The 15,886-nt window shown below is 42.8% G+C and overlaps 2 protein-coding genes across 2 annotated transcripts; one reads left to right on the forward strand and one right to left on the reverse strand.

Annotated features, from left to right (window-relative positions):
- Positions 1 to 1,919: 1,919 nt before the first annotated feature.
- Positions 1,920 to 7,692, reverse strand: spice1 (spindle and centriole associated protein 1). The gene is made up of 19 exons (XM_079234564.1): positions 7,631 to 7,692; positions 7,487 to 7,514; positions 7,299 to 7,394; positions 6,943 to 6,990; positions 6,614 to 6,754; positions 6,260 to 6,362; positions 5,889 to 6,007; positions 5,643 to 5,731; positions 5,331 to 5,467; positions 5,081 to 5,206; positions 4,684 to 4,955; positions 3,885 to 4,016; positions 3,690 to 3,807; positions 3,467 to 3,583; positions 2,974 to 3,356; positions 2,556 to 2,736; positions 2,395 to 2,461; positions 2,159 to 2,222; positions 1,920 to 2,065 (listed from the first exon to the last, which is right to left on the reverse strand). Exons 3-19 carry the CDS (start codon positions 7,392 to 7,394, stop codon positions 2,009 to 2,011), a joined length of 2,250 nt encoding a protein of 749 aa, XP_079090690.1. The 5' UTR covers positions 7,487 to 7,514; positions 7,631 to 7,692; the 3' UTR covers positions 1,920 to 2,008.
- A 3,254-nt stretch (positions 7,693 to 10,946) lies between these two features.
- On the forward strand, positions 10,947 to 15,886 carry shisa2b (shisa family member 2b; the record flags this gene model as incomplete). The annotated part of the gene is made up of 2 exons (XM_079233948.1): positions 10,947 to 11,247; positions 15,324 to 15,886. The coding sequence occupies 2 exons, from the start codon at positions 10,947 to 10,949 to the stop codon at positions 15,884 to 15,886; spliced, it is 864 nt and encodes a 287-aa protein (XP_079090074.1).

Below are 15,886 nucleotides of genomic sequence, written 5' to 3' on the forward strand. Positions count from 1 at the left end.
GAGATGTCCAGCTCCTTCACTGGCCGCTGTCTCTCTGTACTGAACGACTCCAGATTGCCATCTGCTGACGCTGCACTGCACTGTACCATCTTCTCCTGCCAACACAACACAGGGCTTATAGCATGATTGAAAAGATGAATATGTCAGGCTAGACGAGAGTCACAGAATAAACAAGAAGTGAAAAAAAAAACATAATTAAAGCTGCAAGCAGCTATGAACGGGTGCGTGCACGTCGGGGGTGCTGACAGGACGCCGGACAAAGCGCCCACGAGTCAGATGTTTTTTTTCCTGCATGGAGTGACTCTAATCAAAATCAGAATCCGCTTTATTGGCCATGTGTGTTTACGCATTCATGGAATTTAACTCCGGTTTCACTTTGCTCTACGTATTTATACACAATAAACAAGATAAATATAAAAAAAGACCAAAAAAAAAGTGCAAAAAGATGGCAGAGTAGAACAGAATCAGCAGCTCCTGAGGCAGGTTGTACTTTCTGAGCTGGCGCAGGAAGTACAGCCTCTGCTGGGCCTTTTTGCGGATGGTGTTGATGTTGGAGGCCCACTTCAGGTCCCGGGAGATTGTGGATCCCAGAAACTTGAAGGTCTCCAACGCAGAAACAGTGCTGTTGTGTATGGTGAGGGTGGGGGTGGTGTTGGGGGGCTCCTCGTGAAGTCCACTGTCATCTCTACAGTTTTGGCCTTGTTCAGCATCAGGTTGTTCTGACCACACCAGCGGACCAGGTGTTCAACCTCCCGTCTGTACCAAGACTCGATAAATGATGCTTTGCAAACAGTCCACCACTTCCTGACTAGACAACATGCGTTATACTGCTCTACAACAAGTGTAGACAACATCATGTAACTCAGATGCCGTTTGTCACATAACACTGACTTCAAAAGGTAAAGCTTTTGATAACAAAGGTCTTTAGATTGTATTGACTAAATTTGAAGTGGATCTGAGGTTGTCGGTGCGAGGGCCCTCGTGGCATTACGGTCCTGCCATCACCAGACGTACAGTTCCTCCTCCTTAGATGTCCGTGGTGTTTGAGAGTCCTGCAGGTCTGTCATGATGCTGCCAGGCTTTACAAAGTGAAAGCTAGAAGTAATAAGTACCAAGTACTTGCAGACGAAGCAAAAGTAATTATGTGAAAAAGCAAGACACGAGTTATCCTCTTGGATTGTGGATGAAGGGCAAAAGAGAAAAAGCACTGAATGATCCAATTGTTTCATATTTTTGCCCAAAACAAATTAGTTAAACTAAACTGTCTGTATGAATGTATAAGACAAAACAAATCAAAGCAAAAAAGAGATGATTGTAAGGACCACAGAGGTTGAGGTAAACACAGACTTGATTTGGAGAAAAGAAGAAAAACAAATGTTTGTGTGTATGTGTGCGTACCATAAATAACTACAAGAGGCCATACTTTAGTTGAAGCCACAGAAAAGTTTGAAGCAACTCTTTTTCCTCCTCTCTCACTCTTTGTGACTTATTGGCATGCAATTCCCTTCTCCCTTTGAAGAATACAAGCGCATCACAAACACACCAAGTGATATCAAAACATGCCTCAAAGACATGAAAGCAGACCATAACTAAACCAAACCACAAAGGCCGACGACGCTTAGCTTGTGGACCGTCATGCAGCGTTTGATGCAGCCACATTTTCGGTGGCTAGTGCAACGTTCGGCCACTCAGACACACACATGTGAGCAGTGTGTTTTTGGAGAGGCAACTACACACACGTGTGGAAACCAACTGCACACAAACAAGAAACACTGAGGAATTTGATGAAAATCAATCTCATAAACTAACACTTGTATTGGTGAAGGATTACTAAGCAAACAAATAAACAAGCATCTATGACATTTCCTGTAAAGTAACAACGTGTGCTACAAAACAATGAGGACAAAGAACACACAAAGTTCATTTTAAAACACGTTTAATTCAGTCATTTAAAATCTATGTATAGAAAAGAATACTAGCAACTTTCGTTGAATAAATACTCCTCTTGTCATCTCATATGAGTGGACAAGGCAAACCACCCCTCTCTCTCTCTCCGCTTCTCCATCTGGTGTGGAAAAAGAAGAAGTTAGAGACCCCGATGGTAACAGTTGAAAATGTAATACTTACATGTAGTTTGTGTGTGTGTGTGTGTGTGTACCTGTGTTTTGCTATCCTTCATTTCTCCGCCAAGACTGTGAGAAGACCCTTCAGAACCAGCAGATCTGCAGCACAGAAATATAATAACAATGTGTAAAGAAAATAGTTTTATAAGAAACAGAGTCTGCTAAACGGAAGAAAATCCACTAAACTAACAAGAACCACAAAGCATGTGAAAAAAATAATTCCCATTCGTCATCGTGAAACATCTCCATCATCTAAAAAGGAGCAACTAACCGTCTCTCACCACCACCAGTCTGTGACAGGAGCTCCTGTTCAGGCGGCAGCACCTCAGGACTTCCTCCTCCAAAAAAAGATATGATACAAGCATATATATTTTTTACAGTGACAGGTCATTACACAGATGGACAGAGACGCGTCATGTCGAACCATCATACCTGCTGAATGTGGGCTGAAGGCCGAGGGAGGGATGGGGGAATTAGAGGGAGAGACTTTAGCTCTAACACTTTGTTTCTGTTGCTCAATAAGCTCCAGCAGGCGACCCCTCGCCGCTGCACTTTGTTTGTTCAGCTCCAGGAGGCGCTGTTCCACACTGCTCATGGTGTTAGGTGATGTTGCCTGAGCAAGAAGACAAGGAGAAACACATCAAGGGGGGATTCTTGTGTGTTTCTTGAGTTTCAAACTACCCAACATAGAAAGGCTAACAGACACAAAGGATTATGGATCTATCTAGGAGAGAAAATGTCTGGATTTGGTAAAACACACATTTACTTCTTAGATTTAATAAAAAAAGTGATGTTGAAAGAAAGCTTTACATTTCAAGGACATTTGAGGAGGACACCTCCTTCATCTCACCTGATTCGTCATCTGCTCTCCTTCAGCAGCCTGGACATGCCGACTCCTTCTCCCTTTGCTGCTGGATGCTGACACCCTCCTCTCTCCAACACTTTGGGGTGTGACTCTCCCTGTGCTGCTGGAGCTCAACCTTCTCTGCTCGTTGCTACTGTCAGGTGATTCTCCGACCCCTGACCCGAGGCGCTTAGCCTGGCTCAGCTGGGCCCTGATCTGTTCGTTCTGTCTGTTCAGCTGAGCGATCTCTGCCAGCATGGCCTCCGGAGAGAGCTGTGAGCCGAGAGGGTCAGAGGTCAGTGATAATGAGGAAGAACAGGGGAGGCTGGTGAGAGGACGCAGAAGATCTTCAGGAGGAAGATCCTGGTGCAGCGGTACAGGATGAGTCACTGAAGAAGAGGTGGAGGAGAGCAAAATTAGACTTCTTACAGCTGATTGAGAAAGATGACACAAGAGCATACAGGTGAAGTCTGATTACTAAAAGGAAACAGGCGGTTACCAGGAGTTGGTTGCCAGTTGTCTCTCTGTCGAGGGGGCGAGAGCAGGACAGCAGGAGAGACAGAGACTTGTAGTTGTTCAGGATCTCGCTGAGCAACTTGTGCTGATTGACAAACTGCTGACAACATGAAAAAGAAAAGAAACATTATGTAGAATTTGCCACACAAATATCCATGCACAGACAGACACACATACATACATACACAAACACACACTGTATGAACCTGTGTCAGAGTCCTGGGGTGGGTCAATGTGTGCCTCCAGTAGTCCAAGTCCACCCATCAACAACACCACTGTGTCCAACCTCTGCTCCACCTCTGCTGTCCGCTGCTGCAACCCATCCTGAAGGAGAACAGGTGAACACAGTTGGAATCTGGACAATAAAGGAGTGTCAGACTGTATGCTGAGCTCTGTCTCACCTGCAGGGCGGCGGCCTCCTCTCTCAGAGTCATCGTCTCAGCAGTGAGCGCATCGATCAGCCTGCGCTGCTCTCTCAACACCTCCTCCAGTATCCTCCTCTCTCGAGCCTCTTCCTGAGCTTCCTCTTCCCTCTGAAGACAGTTAAGGTCAATGGATGTCATGAAATTAAGGATGCTCCAGCTTCAAGTATTTAGCTAAAAACAGGAAGACAACTTTTTTTTATTTAAAAAGACAATATCAGTGTTTTGCTGGTTTTAGCCCTTACTATACATTATTTATTTTATATTGCTGTTGACCATTTTGTTGCATTTGTTTGGATTTCTGATTTTTGTTTATTTTAAACCGTCAGGGTAACTACAGGTTTCCATTAATTCACTTGACACTTGGTCGAGATAAGCAACCTATTACAATGCACACCCAGCCTGCTTTTAGTGTTCTCAAGTTGTTGTTCTTGTTGTATGATAAAATAAAAATGAATAGAAAATAAATAAAATGAAAGCTGTCGGAAAATAGGAAACGTTCACAAATGTAAAAGCTTAAAAGTGATAAATAGTTATGTTAAGTTTACTGCATGTGATTTCTAGTAAACTGGTTTGGTCCTTTAATTACAGCTTTAATCTCAAAGTACGTCATACTGAAATGTTTTAACACAATGATTTAAAAAAGCGTTGGACCCACAATAAGACCACCACAAACTCAAAATAACGTTTAAAGGCATCAATAGAAATAAGAGGTGAACAAAGCCAGTAATGACTATGTTAGTGTTTAATGAATACTTCATGGGATTAACTACAGTACCTGTTTGAGAAGGTGCACTAAACGTCCCAGAGTGGAGACCAAGCCGACAGAGAATCCAGTGAGGCCTTGAGTTTTGTTCTTCTTCTGACTCTGTGCTGAAGCTGGTACAGTGGCAGGAATCAGAGTATCTAAGTCGGCCTCTACCTGACCCAGCATGGTCTGCAACAGGCCCAGACTGGACTGGTCCCCACTAAGAGAGGCAAAAGACGAGCCATCCAGCGCTGAACTCTGAGAAACACACTTCCTGTTCCTGCTTGTTCGACTACTGATTCCTGATAAACACATACAGAGAATCACTCATTAATTTTGTTTATTGCAGCTTCAGTTCATAGTTCATAGATGGAACATTGTCGCAGAGTGACAAATTATGAAGAAACAGATTCCTCCCTGATATTACCTGACTGGTTGAGAGGTATCTCATGGTTCAGGACCTGAGAAACCAGGACTGACGTTTCCTCTATGCCTTCCTCTGACTGGCTTTGTCCGGATTGAAGACGCTGAACAGCCATTGTGGCATTGAGAGCTGAAACAAGACGAGACTCATTTGTATGCAGAAAAAATGTTCACACCTGATTTAAAAGCATGTATTTTCTCGTGATGACTGTATGAAATGCACATCTTAAATGTTGTCCTCCTTTTCATCCTACCCGTTTGCGCTGATGCTCTGCCTGATGTGCATGGCGCTACAGGATCGTTATCCCTGTCGGCCCGCTTGAAGTTGGGACGACGAACTTTCTGTCGCTGTATCACCCGAGACTGTGACTTCATTTTTCGTACATTGGCCCTGCAAAGAAAGGTACCACAATTAATGTAACGCTGTCGGCTGGATGAGAAACATGAGCAGTAAAAAGCAACTGCTTCATGCATTATATTTCCCCCATAACAAGGAACGCAAGTCAGTTTCTTATCCCAGTGGTGAATTGAACTGGTTTGGAGGTACGATTTTTCACAGGCATTACCTATGGATTACGTGATAATCTGAATAGCCAGTAGGATAGGCATCTTCATCACTGGGGTCTTCCTCTGAAGCTTCAAGTTCATTAAGAGCCTGAAAAAGAGACATTTTGCACAAATTAACATAGAACAAGATCTGCAAGAAAGTATAGCTAGGATGAAAAAAGACACATACTTATAGTACATTGTATTACATAAACATTAAGTAACAAACCACAAATGTTCGACATTATCTTGGCGCACACACACACCTGTGGGTCCATCATCGACTGGCTGAGCAATGACAGCTGAGTTGGAGGATCCGGTCTTTGGAGCACAGGCAGCCCCGAGTCAGAGTCACAGTTTGGAGCCCTCGTCACACTGGGGTGCCCTGCAGAAATACATAAAAGCTCTGTATACAACCCCAAAATTCTTTAAATCTCAGGAAAAAAAATAATAAAAGACAAATGCTAGTTTAGTAATAAAAAAAGAATCTCGTAAAATCAAATATCTTAAATATGTTGTGTCCACGAAAATCTACAAGCAGGGACGAGGGGAACACATTATCTGCATGTTTCATCCACTGAGCACATCATTTATGCATCTACAGCTACAACATAGACGTCAATGAGAAGAATTATACCAGCCTGCCTGCGTGGAGCATCCCCAAACAAGTCTTTGACAACAGCCATGGCTCGGTCAGAGCGAGCCAGCACATCCTGAAGCAGCAGCTGGTCGGAGAACACCTGAGGCAGTAAAACACATGACCACTGTCACCAGCAGCAAAACCCTGCGATAAACTCACCATCAGGAAAGAGTTTCAGTAGATTTACATTTTAAATATGTTGCTTCTGGATAACAAACAAAAAAAACATTGAGAAAGCAAAGAAGCCACAAAGAGTAACGAGAACTATTTGACACACACACACACACACACACACACACACACACACACACACACACACACACACACACACACACACACACACACACACACCTCCCTGATGATGCTGAGGCTGGCGGGGTCTAGAGGGGCAGGGCTCCCAGTGACTCTGAAACGGCGCTGCAAGGCTTTTTCTCTCAGCTCCCACTGAGCCGCTGCCTTGTTGTGGGACTTGTGAATCTCATGCCGATGGTTCTGACGCAGAAGAGATTAATAAGACCAGCAAATATGGGCTAGAAATACCTGGTTTTACGGTTTCAGCTCACTAAAATGATGTTCGCATTCCGTTATAATGCACAATATGACATGAAACAGAATGCATTGCTTCTCCGTTGCACACGTCACACTAAGGAAACAGAGGAGCACACAGTCGAACACCTTACCAGCTCTGCAGGTGACAGCTTGTGCACAGACAGGTCATTGACGGTGCTCTGAAACCACCAGGAGAGGGCTGACGTTACAGAATTGCTTTCAAAAGCAATGCATAATATTGTATATGTATATATATATATATATATATATATATATATATATTCAAAAATAAGGAATAACAAAAGTTTACTTTATAAGGGAAAATGCTCACTGCAGTGGGATATCCTCCCAATTGTGCAGCATAACTTTAGGCTACTTCATAAAACAATTTAACCAAAACAATGAATGCACTATTACCTGCTTCATAATGTATAGCAGATAGTACATTATTGTCTAGTCAACAGGTGGAGCAGATGACAGTACTCACCACCCAATCTCTTTTGAGAGCTGCTGCTTTCTTGGGTCGAACAGACCTTTTAGCTTTGGTGTGTGGTTGTGGACGCCCAACTTTCACAAACGACATCTGTTCACAGACGAGATGAGATTAGTCCTTTGACTTCACAGTAGAAACAAACACTTGTTTCGTAACACTTCACACACTTCAGCTTAATGTACCAGCACGCGTGTCGAGTGGCTGAAGTCCCTGTTACAATAGATACAGATGTTATTTGTGCACCAGTAACGTTTTCACTGGGCTCTACTTGCTGAGCTAAAATGTGATTTCATGAAAAGCGAGACAAATGTTGAAATAGCACTTACGATACACGTCACAAAGCCACTGTTGGTTATTTAATAAAAGCTCTTCAGGTCGTGTATGACTTTGTCTCACCAGCTCAGAGGCTGACAAAGTAGAACAGCATCACAATATCGTCGTTAGTTTGTTGTGAGACAGTTTTTCAACAGTTGCGCGCCACTTCCTGCGCTGTTGCCACCGCTTCACCTTGGTGCATCATGGGAAATGTAGTTTGGCGAGCATGACTAGTTAGGAGGAATCCTTGTCAAAAAAGAAAAGTATACATTGTACAGCATGATAGATCCCGTCAAGATGATGTAATCTAATCATTATTATGGAAGGGCATTGTTTGAAGCAATGTTTAACGTTGTAGTCGGCTACAAGTCGGTTGTTGACTGGGAGTAACTGCTTTAACGCGATAAACTGCTGTGTAGTTCATAGTGCTGGAAAAAGTGTTCAGCTCGTTAACAGTAGTACCACAATGTAAAAGCCTAATAATAAGTAATAGCCTATTACAGGCAAATGTCCTGCATTCAGACGATTTATGAGCAATATAAAGACTACTTTATGTTATTTATTTTTATAGAGGAATTGCCATGTCACTGTTAAGCAGTGTTTTATACAGTTGCAGCTCTTTGTGGTGTTCATTTTAAGAATGTGCACATATAGTAGTAATATAGTCTTTCTTAACCGTAAACAGCTAGCTTGAAGGCTATTTAGCTAAAGTGCCGAGTTAATGTCACACTAAAGATACATTTAAAACGGCCTTTGACAAGCAAGCACAAACAAAAGTGTTGTATATATATTTATACATTGTATATATAAACTATTTTACTTATGTTTGTATATATACATATATATCCACATTATTGTTTATTGTGTTATCAGGACATTATTATGATTTTTTTAACATCATTGAAATGTATTTGTATTTTTAATTATTGATATGTTTGATGATCAGCATGGAGGTGCTGTTTCACTTTTTCACTTCTCACCATAAACAGCAGAGGGCGCTGCTGCTACTGCTGCTGCTTTACTTTAAACAGCTTTGAAGAACATTTTTAAACGATAGGCGAAAGAAAAGAGTAAAATAGTTTATTGTATCAGGATAGATCAACAGAAGGCACACAGACAGTGTCTGAGGGCAGACGTCACACCAGTGTCCGTATCTTTCTCCAGCCTCCATCACACTCCCTCTCCTCCTTTAAAACCAGCACGTGGTCATAAAGCAAAACATACACTTACATCCAATTTCTAGCTGCAGGACTCTAAAAGTCATCCATCTCGGAGAGGCTGGAATTGATGCAATACATTAGCACTACATTAGGCTAAACTTTGCATTTCATAGTACAACGTCAAGTAAATGCAGCCTTTTGCAAAAAATATATTAATATATAATTATACACATTTTCTTCACATTAAAGCAAATCAACTAAAATACAGAAAACTATCTCAGTACAATAAGGTAAACATCAAATATCAGAGAAAATAAACAGCATTAAATACATCTGTATCAATAACCTAGATCAGTATCAAAGACACAGAAAAATATAACTTAATCTATGGTTTAAATACACTTCTACTGCCATCTACAGGTAGAAAGGGGAAACACTTTTACTCTGCGTCTCATACAGGCTCTGCTCTGCAGTCCCTCAAGAAACAGCACAATGTAAAAACTGTGCTAACAGCAACAACTCTGCACACAAACATTACTTTGATTAAACTATATTGCGAACTGTCCTGCATTAAACAATGCAATGATTAATTTAAACTTGATTATTGCTGTGTACAAGGATACATGAATATTAAACCGTCTGAAGTCAACTACTGTTGCTAACATGCTCCCATCGGCCCAGGATTATATATTTATTTATTTATATTCATTCATTCATTTTCCATTTAGTGTTACCTTGGTATGTATTTGCATCATAGACTGTAAATAAAAATGTCTCGCCTACAATCCTTCTATTGTCGTGGCTTTTATTTTGACAGACTTGTATTTCCGGTCACCTGCCCTGCTTTGCGTCTTTCTTTCAAAGAATAATTAACAAAAGAAGGATTTGCAAAAACTGGTTCTTTCGTATTTTCGTTTTTGGATTTAGACGGAAAACGAAAAAAAACGTAGTAGTTCTGTATTTTCGTTTGTACACGGACCCAGAACTTTGGTGCAATTGCTCCAAGCGAACATCTGATGTGGAATAGCGAAGCTGCAACATTCAACCAGAAATAACGTGGCTTGATTTAAAAATAAAAGCATGTTTTAGTACAAACTTTATAAATGTTTGACGTTTAGCAACGAAGTTTTGTATTGATAGTGACAAATTAAAGTGATTGACAGCAATATATTCATAATTGATTGCTAGTGTAGCCAATTACATGTCTGTGAAGTAGATCTGAAAGAACAAAAGATAGAGCTGAAAAAGCATGAAGCTGGCAAAACAATTGAGAACAGATACTAGAAAAACATGTTCTGTATGATCAATGATTGTAATTGTTTCTTTCAGTCATCTTCTAATCTCACTTTATGAGGCCACTTTATTTAAAAGTAAAGTACTCCATAAAGTTGCAATTTGCACATCTCATTCTAGTTAGACTTTTATTCAAACATTTACAATCGGAAGTTGTGTTTTACTCTTTGCATCTTGATACGCTTGGTTTTTATTGCTCGATTAAGAAGTTGTGTATTTGCATCTGTCTTTTTACACGCCCCTCTCACTCTGACGCAGAGTTGGATAGACTCTGCGCGCTTTTGTTCAATCGGGTTACACTGACCCAGACTTGGCTGACTGACTTCTGACGCCCAACAATGCAGACCAAGCTACAACAGTTTGAAAACGGATCGTTGCGCACGGGGCTGGCTGTGAGGGGTCTCGGGAGTGACAGCAGCATGGATCAGGCTACAAGTGTTGGTTTCTCTGCATCCCCGTGGAAACCCATTTGAAGAGTCAGGAGACATGAACAACCTCGCTGTCGTGACAGAGGAGACAATTTAGTCTTTCCATACTGGATTCTAGCAAGAGCTCTGAAGGTTTACTTTACAACTGGAAAAATTCTCTTAGAATTTTACTTTCTAGCAAACCTCTTTGTGATTTTTCTTTTTCTACAACTCTTGGATAATCACCACACTGTGGAGTCACAATTGGAGACGTTGGATCGGAATTACGCACGGGATTCCACTAACAAAGGACAGCTTCTAAGTGGGTTATTGCTCCCTCACTTGGTCCCCTCGGCTCCCTGTATCGCACCGATCCACCGTGTCCCTCTCCTCACCAGGTTGGACGCGGGGAGTGAAAGCCTCTCTGTCTCTTTCAGTGCGCCAGGCAGCGGGCCACTTGGCCGAGGATGTGGGGAGGAGGTTTCCCGATGTCCGTCACCGCGATTGTGACTCTACTCCTGGTTATTATCGACGTGAAAGCCAGTGGGGAGTATTGTCATGGCTGGCACGACTCCCAGGGCGCGTGGAAAGAAGGCTTCCAGTGTCCTGAGAAGATCGACGCAGAGGACGCGATCATCTGCTGCGGGAAATGCGAGCTGCGCTACTGCTGCTCCAGCACGGAGGCACGGCTGGACCAGGGGAGCTGCGATAACGACCGGCAGGCTAAGGAGCCCGGGTCAGAGAGCAAGGAGAAGGACTCTGGTGCAGGTATTCACTTTTACTGTTTCAGAAACTTCCACAAATGTGTTCACAACCAGTTATCATGCACCAGTATATGCATACTAAACATACAAAACAACAATACCCCACTGTGTAAGAGGGCAAAGGGAATTTAAAAAAAAGCTTAACATACATCTGCTTCAGCGCAGTGGTCAGTGTCGTTAATCTCGGCTGAATCTGTGTTTTTAAGGTTTATTGCAATTCATTTAATTGACAGTGACTCCCGTGCGTGCACAGAATGTCTTAAATCTGATATTGTAAATTGTAGAGCAATTACATGGTTCGGTTTCCCCTCATAAACCCAACAGTCCCACAGTATCTCCCTGTAAAAGGCTCATCAGCTGCCTGTCCCGGTTGGCAACGACAGCTGCACAGGAGACAGCAGCAGACTCCTCCAAAAGAAAAAGAAAAAACAGTTAACTGCACTCACAAATGGCAAACTGTGCCGTGCTGCACGTATAAATAGCTGTGTTTGTTCTGGCCAGTGCGAGAGGGACCGGGCTCAAATCACGCTGTCCCCACGGGGATCACGTTTGGACTTGACCGGTTCTTGGACAGTGGCTCACCAAAGGCGCTGACAGTTCTGCTCATAAAACACACACACACACACACACACACACACACAAACACACACACACACACACACACACCACACCACACCACACCACACCACACCACACCACACCAGGCTCGTGGAGTCCCTCTCCTCCTGTAATCCTAGTCTCTCTGGTGTCTGTGGTTTTTCACGTTATCCTCACTCAGAGCTGCTTCAGATGAGACACTAACATACACAACAACTGTAGGGAGGCATCATTACCAAACTAAGGGCACATTATAACAGACAGCGAGAAAGGCAACACAGGCTTACTTCATGTTTCCCTGGAGGATATTATGCCCTCTTTCGGACCTCAAGCTATAATCTGTCATTGGCTAAAACAATCATGCCTTATCACTGCAGGGAGGGGTATACATTTCATCCAGTGGCCTCTAGCCAAAATAACTTAAAGAATAAAAGCAGCTTTTCACTTTGTGCATTTCAGTCATTTTTCATATGTTTGCAGCCTATTAATCATCCGGGAAAGAAACACACTGTGTTGTCAATGGATAACAGGCAGGAAATTATTAATGTGCTGGACATGAAGGAACATATGGTATTTAGGAACAGGAGAAACCCCGTGGGAGAGACAAGGGAGACTCCAGCACAGCCACAAAGATTGTGCCCAAAACAAGAGCTTAAGAGAGAGGGGGCTGCTGCAGCTAACTACAGCAACAGGTGTGGAGGAGTGACAGGGAACAATAAGGATTTCAACCAACATGTGCACAAAAGGAGAAAATCACACCTTAGCAAGGGGAAAATAAATAAAGTCCTTTAAAAAATATATAGCAGACAGTTAAAACATATTTTTTCACAAAGTGTCACAGTTTTCCAGATGCAGTATTTGCTCAGCAGTGGAAACAACTAAGTTACTCAAGTGCTCTACTTGAGTACAATTTGGAGGTATTGTACTTTCCATTTTATGCAGACCTTTACTTAACTACAACTCAGAGGAAAATGTTGTACTTTTTACTCCATTTACTTGACAGCTGTATTATTAGTTAGATATTAAGATTTTACATAACAAACATGTATCCGTTCATAAAGTAAAATACATTGTTCAATATTAAACCAGTCGGTCCAGTGGCTAATTTGAGCACCTTTCAGATGTCTATGAGTTGTTAGCAGTTCCCCAAAGAGAGATGCTTTTATTTTTTTTATTTTTTTTTATTTTTCCAGCTCAATAGACATTTCATGAAAAACATTGATTCAATGTAAAATAATGCGTTGTTGGTCAGTCGGTCCAGATTTAAATCTCAACAAATATTTGATGGATTTTCATTAACTTCAAAACAGATATTCATGTCTCCCTCAGTATGAAGTGCAATACCTAAACTTTTCATTTAGTGTCGTCATAAAGTCCAATATTTTGGTTTAATGACCAAATATCTGCAAAAGTTATGACATTCTAATCAGCTTCAGCTGTGTTTAATGCTGATTAACATGCTAACACACTAAAGAGAAACGATGAACATGGTTCTCATTATACCTGCTAAATATCAGCCACTTAGCAATGATATATGAGCACGTTAGCATGCTGACATGAGCCTTTAGCTAAAAGGAACCTTTTACCTAAAAGTACTTCAGAGCTGCTAGCTGCTAATATGCAACAAGATCCCGATGTTCAGGACCTTAATAAGATTGTTTATTTTTCGTACTTCTACATTATACTTTTTAGATTAGCTGTATTGGCATTTTTACTTGCACACATATGAGTACGTCTTCACTGTAGCATGTTTGCTGAACTGTAAGTGGTGTTTTCCACCCACCATCGCAGATTTACAGTTTTTGGCAAGGAGCTCTGCAGTTAAAAGTAGGGGTGAAGTAAAACAAGACTAACAATTCTGCAATTACTAATCCTCATCAGCTGTGCAGAGAAAAGGGAGTGTAAGCAGAGATGTTGAGGTGGAGGCCTTATAAGTGCAGGAAAGGTGGGGAGTCCCTGCAGGGACATTTCGGTGCTTGTAACTTATATATATGTGTTGACATAACAGAGTTCCTGTTAAAACCTGTTTACTGGAAGGTGTGTAGCTGTGAGGTACATTAGCCTCTGAAGTCGACACCACTTCTTGTTAAAGGGAGAATGGTCAAGGTCCTCGTTGGTTTCATGTCACTGAGTCTCGGCCTCTTTGGCTGCTGGCCTGTGTCTTTTGTCACCTGGTCTTACCGCCTCATTTGATGAACGTCCCCTAGCTTAACGGGTTTCACACACTAATCCTGTTAATACCCCGCTACTTTTGAGGAGCAGTTTGAAACGTTTCTCAAGGCCGTATGGATGTATTTCAAAGAGACAAAAGGAAACTGGAGCCAGGTTGCCACCTCTCTTTCTTTGGCATACAGTTACACCTCATAACACATGGGCACATTCAGAGGAGGAAATAACTACACCCCGTGGGAACAATAAAACACAACTAATCACTTATAATGTAACATGGTCATTATTGTGTTCGTAAAGGTGTTTGTGCGAGTGAGCATGGGAATGAACAAGAGAGAAAAAACACCTCAGAAGTGACCTCATCTCGCCCGTCACCCCGTTTCTGCCAAAAATCATTCACTCTGTGCCTTCACTGTTCGGCCAAAAGGTGACATTCGAAGAAAAAAACCTGCTATTTCTACTTAAGTGATTGGTGATCATGTTTCAAGTTGTCGTTGGAGCTTCTCCTGCTCACTTAGCGCATTTACAGATAACTGGAACTGAGGTCTCAGCACATAAACATGTCGAGATTGTTACCCCTTTAATAATGCTTTTACTATTTGACCCAACAAATCAGAATGACGGGTGGGATTGTGAGAGTTATGCAAGTACTTTCTTGCGAGTCTGATTTGCTGTTTTATACAAAAAGAAAGAAAAAGTCAGTGAGAAGAAATTGGCTTACTCCTTTGATTTAAAGGGCGGAATAAGCTCCCATTCAGCTACATTAAATCAGGCAACTTTAATACTCTCCTTAAGCAGGAGCCAAGTACTGTAGTTCAACTTGAGTAACTTATTTTCAAAGGGTTGGTCATAAATAGCCAAAAAAAAAGAAGGGTCACAAATATCTGCTGGCAGCCGGGCTAAAGAATGTCACCGCTGCGCGCACGCACACACACACACACACACACACACACACACACACACACACACACACACACACACACACACACAGCAGAGTGCTGAGGATTAAAGCAGATCAAAACAAAGTTAATAACTGCTAATGAGGGCCCGGGGCTCCCTGGGGACTCAGACCAGTGTACTTCGTATTCTTCTACCCAAGTCCAAACACTCCTCTCCTCAATCTTTTGTTTCACTGTCTTAACCAATCTCCACTCAAGTGTATAGGAGCCTTTATTGTGAAGGGAAGCAAGACACATGTGTATGAGTCAGCACTGCTTTGAAGTTTAATGATCAATTTAGAAGTCAATGTTCTCCCACAAAAGCAGATAGCTGTTTTTTTAATGTGAATGTGTCTTTTTTCTTCTCTCTCTGTAGTGCCCATCTACGTGCCGTTCCTGATCGTGGGCTCGGTGTTTGTGGCGTTCATCCTGGTGGGCTCCGTGATCGCTGTGTGCTGCTGCCGCTGCCTCCGCCCCAAACAGGAACTGTCATCAGGAGGTGCGATGGGAGGTGGTGCGAGCGGTGGCCGCCTCTTGGAAACCATCCCGATGATGTCCAGTGTGGGGACCTCCAGGGGTTCATCGTCGCGCCAGTCCAGTACAGCCACCTCGTCCAGCTCCTCCGCCCCGCCCGCCGCCCCCCGCCCTGCTCCCCCTGCTCTCATGCGGGCTCAGGCCACCTGCTGCCTGCCCCCTGACGCCAGCGTCTTCGTCAACATGCCCACTAACTTCTCCGTACTCAACTGCCAGCAGGCCACGCAAATCATGCCTCACCAGGGACAGTTTCTTCACCCGCAGTACATCGGCTACGCCCACCCTGCCCAGGCCTACATGGACCCCACTCAGGGAGGATACAGACCCCTCCAGTCCCCCTGCCCGCCTCCCAACGGTGGGTCCAGTGTCACCGGTGACCAGAAATACCCCCCAGTGACTGTATGA

This window comes from Taurulus bubalis (genome assembly GCF_910589615.1).
Source record: "Taurulus bubalis genome assembly, chromosome: 18".
Taxonomy (NCBI): domain Eukaryota; kingdom Metazoa; phylum Chordata; class Actinopteri; order Perciformes; family Cottidae; genus Taurulus; species Taurulus bubalis.

Bases quoted from the DNA above. Each gene is read 5' to 3' on its own strand.
- spice1 (XM_079234564.1), bottom strand. From the start codon at position 7,394: ATGTCGTTTGTGAAAGTTGGGCGTCCACAACCACACACCAAAGCTAAA. The intron at 4,956-5,080 runs GTAATATCAGGG...TGTGTTTATCAG, and splicing joins GATACCTCTCAACCAGTCAG to GAATCAGTAGTCGAACAAGC. The intron at 2,462-2,555 runs GTATGATGGTTC...CTTTTTTTGGAG, and splicing joins CTTCAGCCCACATTCAGCAG to GAGGAAGTCCTGAGGTGCTG.